Source organism: Amphimedon queenslandica, unplaced genomic scaffold, assembly GCF_000090795.2.
Source record: "Amphimedon queenslandica unplaced genomic scaffold, v1.1 AMPQUscaffold_11343, whole genome shotgun sequence".
NCBI classification, from domain to species: Eukaryota; Metazoa; Porifera; class Demospongiae; order Haplosclerida; family Niphatidae; genus Amphimedon; species Amphimedon queenslandica.
The window spans coordinates 3,312-9,242 of record NW_003548414.1 but is presented as its reverse complement, the minus strand read 5'-3'; the positions used below and the strand labels follow the sequence as shown (position 1 = coordinate 9,242).

The window sequence follows — 5,931 nt, the reverse complement described above, 5'->3', positions numbered from 1 at the left end:
CATTTCCCCTCTAGGCATGTTACTAAAATATCAACAATTTATAATAATAATAATAATAATAATAATAATAACAAGATGATAATAATGAAATTCATTTCACTATGTGCTCATTGACACACCCTTTACCATTGATATTCATTTTTACTTTCATTCATCTCATTCTGCAGGTTTGGATGCTACTTCATCTATTGAATTACTCAGTCATTTGAATGAGTTGGCATACTCCAATAGGACGGTTGTCCTTACCATCCATCAGCCTCGATTTGAGATATTTTACATGTTTCACAAGCTCATTCTCCTCAGTGATGGGAAGGTTGCTTATCACGGAGTACCTCAGAAAGCTTACAGTTTCTTTGTTGAGGCTCTCATGAATAAGTACCTCAATCGTGGTCTGCTGATGCCTCAGCTGGAGGAACACAATCCAGCAGGTAAGGATAGGAATAATATAATTTTTTTTATTCAATAATCGCATGCAACTTTGATTGATGCCCACTTAAATTTTTTTAAGTAAGCAATAAGCAGCAATAATTTTCTATTGATGTACGTACAGTCATTAGCAGTATATTGCATGTGATTTAGCAATAACGATAAAAGCAGCATATTATGTGGCTAAAACAGCAGAAAATAGCAAAATAGAAGACAAATCTGTAGCTATAGGCAAGAAAACTACATATAGCTACATTCATATTAGTTATTCCGTTTTCTGTTGTTCTTTCTTTTTCCTTTTGTCTTCAATGCTTTTCTTTCCTTGTTCTATTAAATCAGTAAACTCCTTGGACAGTTCTGGTAAGCGTTCTAGTGATTGCTCATAAGTTGGATTATCTGCTATAAATCCATATAGTCCAGAGCGTAATACTTCCAATTTTCTTCTGTAATTTTCACATACATCTCGTAGAGATATCCATCCTGCATGATATGATACTCCTAATGTTACAAATCCTGGACTGTTCCAAAGCGCTTTCCTTTCCTCTTTATCTGTAGTGGTGGAGGTATAGTCTTCAATGGTTTCCATAATTTCTGTTGTGGCCATTTGCTTGCAGTGATCCTTAATGTAAGCCCAAAATTTTGCAGCCTCTTTCATAATGAGGGCCAGTTGACATAGAGCTTGTACAACCTCATGCAATGCCTCTTGTGCAACTTTAGTCAATTTCCACTTATCCTTTAAGTCCTGTAATTTTGCAGTAAATTCAGACCTTTTTTGTAAATTTTCCCAGTAGAGTTTTTCCACTTCTTGTTCAGTTTTATTTTTCGCTTCGACTATTTCCCTCAGCCGCTTGCCCTTTTCTATCAATTCTTTTGAATCTTGCTCATTCATTCTACTAACTGCATCACCAGCCCAAGGAACAACCGATACAGCCAAGCTAAAACACTTAACGAGTACATTACCCTTATTCTTTAACTCTTGTTCTTCCATTTTTTCATACTTCTTCCTCTCTTCCCTTGCTTCCTCTGCTAGCTTATAGTACTTGTCTACTAGTGTTTCATAATCTTCTTTTTCCTGTTGCACTGTTTCACACTCCTTTTCTATTCCTTCTTTTTCTATAGCTTTATCAGCTTCAGCTTTTTTTGTGGTTTCCTGTGTTGCTTGTACTTTATCTGCTTGCCTTTTAAATTTTCCTTCCAGCTCATGAGCAATCTTAGCCATTTCGTCAGCTATTTTACCTAATGAATTAAGAGACTTAATCGCAATTTTTTCGTGTCCATCCAATAGAAATTGATAAATTGATATTAGCCTAGAGGAAGCCTTTGCAGCAGCTGCTCGAAATTTTTCAATTGCGACAGATGATTCATTGCAGAGATCAGTGATGTCAAATCCCAGTCTTTGTATTTCAATTTGCAGATTAACAAATTCTGGTCCTGCAGCATTGGCCCCATTGTATGCAACTTCTATGAACTTCCCGACATGGTCCATAGCATTGACAAATTTTTCAAGATTTAGATTGCCAGCATAATTTTCTCTTTCTTTGCGAACAAGAGCAGAAGATGCTTCAGGGACCGACAGAAGTGAATACTTCTCATTTTCAATTACCTCCACTTGTTCTAAATTTGCAGTCGCCATAACAAATAGAAAGAAAACTTGAGAGACAGAAAAGACTAAATCTTAACACTATAAACAGCTTGCCAGCCTTTTTATAAAAACTTGTCATTATTTCTATTTTTAGAATTATGTCATGTCACTGTTTACATATACAGCTGTTATCTACTATTTTGTTAATGCCATTCATTGTTTGCCAGAACATGCCATATAAACTGTGATTTGTATAAAATTTGTCATTTGGTTTAATTTTAGAGTCATTTCCATTACATCTATATTTAGAATTATTAGTAGTAGTAATGTCATGTCAGTGTGCCTGCATATTTTTCCCATGACTATTATTCTTGTTAATGCAATTCATTGTTTGCCGGAACATACACTGTAAACTGTAATCATGTACAATGTACATGGAGAGCATGATAAAAATATATATTTTAACCATATACACGTAAAGTGTGCAATAGGAAATCAGATAATGGCATCTCCAACTCAAAGTAACAATCAGGTAGACCAGGTAGTGCCTATAGCAAGGGCATGCATTGAAACAGCTCAAGACATCTACAGGAATGTGACTACCAATCCACCTGAAGGAGGAGCAGTTGTCAACATACCAGTAGAGAGACTGCAGACTCTGCAGAATGATGGCCAGCGTTTGTCTAAGTTTTCAAAGGAGCAAGAGGGTCTGTTTAGGGACAAAGAGAGAGAACTGCAAATGGAACATGAGTCCTTAACCAAGGAAAAAGGAAATCATGAGTCTGAGAAGAACCGTCAGCAAAATATCTTGAGAAAACTGGAATCAGACAAAAATAGCTTGTCTCAAGTAAAAAATTATTATCAAAATACCTTAGATAATGAAAGGTCAAATCTCAGTAATGCTGAAATAGAATTGAGTAATGCACGAAGTAAATTGGCAAGAGAAAAGGATAAAGAAACTAATACAAGGGTTGGTTCAGCTGTTGGAGGAGCAGTTCTTGGATTGATAATTGGGGGACCTGTTGGATTAGTTGTTGGATTATCAAGTGTGATAATTGAACTACAAGGGAAAGTTGAAAATGCTGAACGTAATGTAATTTGGCGTCGAAGAGAAGTTAGCAATACCGAGGCAAAATTTCGTTCTGCTAATAGCTCCTTTCAAGGTATGCAGCCTCAAATAGACAGTTGTCAAACGTCTATAGATGATTGTGAAGCTTCAATAAGACGTTGCACTGCTGATTCTGAGAAAGTTCACAAAGAGATTGGCTCTGTTAGGCAAACACTAGCATTCATAAAGGATGCAACGCGTCTTTGGAATATATTTGAGAACTTGTCGCAAAATGCCAGTGAACAGACAATGCAGTTTGAAGAAATTTTACAAATGGTCCAGGAAACCCAAACATATGATTTTATTGGATCTAATGGAGTACGTTCTACAGCAAACTCATTCCTAGAAGCTTGGAACAATTTATTTGCTGAGCCCAACGTTCCTCCTGTTTTCTCTACTGTGCAAGCAAGCATCAACTGAACTGTAACTGCTACATAGATTACAAAGCTGCTTTTGCTGTATTGCTGCACTAATTGTATGATTATTTTTTAGCTGTTGTAGTTTTTAATAAATTTTTTTAGTAAACTTGTAATGATGATATTTATAGTGCATTATAGCTTAGCGGTACCATAACTTGTGAATGTAATAGAACATTACGTATTATACATTTATTTGTAACTAATAGATATTATTATGGACATGCTTGGAAAACCATGGATGAGAGAAGTTATCCTAGAGCACTATCAGGTAAAAACACCTCCTCCTTTCCCTATCTCTTTTCTACTTTATATTGTTATCATATCTTCTCTTTGCACTGTCTTACTGTTAGACCTCGTCTGAGCCTGAACTGATAAAGTGGGCCATTAAAAGAGCTCGTGTCTTTGATTTTGAAAGTGTATCAATTGCAACACTATCCAGAGACGACAGTAATGACCTACCTATGATGAGACACTCATCAAACCCAGCACAGTGAGAAAAAACATAAACAACAACAACAACAACAATATAAGCATAAACAACAACAACAATAATGATCATTATTATTATTTGTTTATTTATAGTATTAATACAAAGAAGGCCAAGAAGATAAGGCCTCAGGCCAGTTGGTTTGCAAGGCTTGCTGTCCTTGAGGCTAGAGCCAGCAAGAGAGCTAGTCTAATCTGGATGTTCTATCTACCTGTCATATTCTTTGTCTATGGATTTGTTCTTGGTATGTATGCATAGTCCTTCCTGCCCTACTTTTAGTTATGTTCCCTTTTTCTTTCTATTCCTTTGTATCTCTTCAGGTACTACTTATTTGCAACAAGATTCTGCTCTTTTTGTATTGTCTGGTTTCTGTGTTTACTCTGTAGCCAGTGCTCTCTTCATGTTTCCAGTTCTGCAAAATTACTACATCAAAGCATTAGAGGTTATTATTATTATTATTATTATTATTATTATTATTCTTATTATTATTATTATTATATATTACAGGTGTATAGATATGAGAAGGCTGATGGTGCAGGGAGGGCACAGGATCTTGTGTTTCAAGGTTTCTTCCGGTTCTCAACAATGGCAATCATACCAGTAGTATTCTCTGCTGGAGTCTTATACCTACTGGTAAGATACATATACATGTACTTATGCTATACATCAAGTTTGAGCTGATTCTGATCAAAAATAAATTTTTAATGAATTTTTTGAAGTTGCTCAAAAATCGAGCCAAAGTCCCTGTACTATTAGTAACGCGGTAGCGTTACTAAGTAGGATTCACCCCCAAACAAAATGGCTGCCACGACTTTTGCAGCCTTGCTATACCGGGAAAACGAGCTCTTATGCTTACCAGACTTTATAGAGGACCTTATCTTGACCCGAGGACTCCAATGGTACCACTAGCATGGCTCTAGACCTCGTCTAAGCGAAAAGTCAAAAATCGGTGAATCGGCCGTTTTGTTCAGCCACCTTTTTTCATCTTCATCATCATCATCTTCATCAAGTCCTGTCAATCCAGTTGTCGGTGTGTATCTCAGTATCAGTTGGTGCTACAAGGATAATTCTTACACCAATCTACTCCAACAGTCTATGCGCAGGTCCATGTCCCATCAGATCATTCTTCAAGTAAGGAAAAAGTGATACTGTGACTGCTGGATCGAGCCATCTTAGCTACATGCCGCCATTAATTTTTGTTAATTAAAGAAGCTTGCCATGTGCTCCAAAATTTGGGTGTGGTCGCGCATGCTCAGATGCAGATCTGCAGCTCTGGAAGAAGCAATTTATTTTTTACCAAGCTATGCTTGGAATCAGCTTACTGCAATACTTTAGTGGAGGTTTCCAGCTAAAAGAAGGTATTGATTTTACATGTTACTGTTTTATCAAGTGTGTTATTTTATTTTATTTTAAAAAACAAACAATTAATTAATGTTATGACTTATGATATGCAATAATAGTTATGAACTTGACAACAGCCTGGAAGAACAGGAATAGCAGGGAAGATGGACACTCTTAGCTCACAGATTCTTGAACAAGGACTTGTGTCAAGACTAGTATTAATTTCACTTGTCATCAGTATAGTTGATATTCCTTCAGCATGTCTATTCAATGCTGTCTCTCATAAATGTTATAACAATGATAATAATGATAAAGAAAATTATTGTTTGTGTAAAATCAACAAGTATCACAATTGCAACTAAAGAAATACTATAAATATTATTTAAAAAATCAACACAAACAAGAACATAAAAAAATTAAAAAAAAACAAGATGAAGTAGGATTCCGAACAACCAACTAAAATACGAAATATTATAAAAAAATCAACACAAACAAGAACATAAAAAATTAAAAAAAACAAGATGAAGTAGGATTCCGAACGACTAACGAAAATACGAAATGAAAATCC

General features: G+C 35.6%; 1 protein-coding gene across 1 annotated transcript in view; it reads left to right on the top strand.

Annotated features, from left to right (window-relative positions):
• Nucleotides 1–112: 112 nt before the first annotated feature.
• Nucleotides 113–5,931, top strand: part of LOC109589417 (uncharacterized) — a gene marked incomplete at its 3' end in the record, with an annotated part of 8,705 nt that continues 2,886 nt past the window's right edge. Inside the window, exons 1-6 of the mRNA XM_020005509.1 lie at nt 113–428; nt 3,742–3,803; nt 3,886–4,025; nt 4,118–4,266; nt 4,343–4,464; nt 4,530–4,655. Coding sequence (XP_019861068.1) covers nt 278–428; nt 3,742–3,803; nt 3,886–4,025; nt 4,118–4,266; nt 4,343–4,464; nt 4,530–4,655 — 750 coding nt within the window. The remainder of the gene's footprint in view (nt 429–3,741; nt 3,804–3,885; nt 4,026–4,117; nt 4,267–4,342; nt 4,465–4,529; nt 4,656–5,931) is intronic.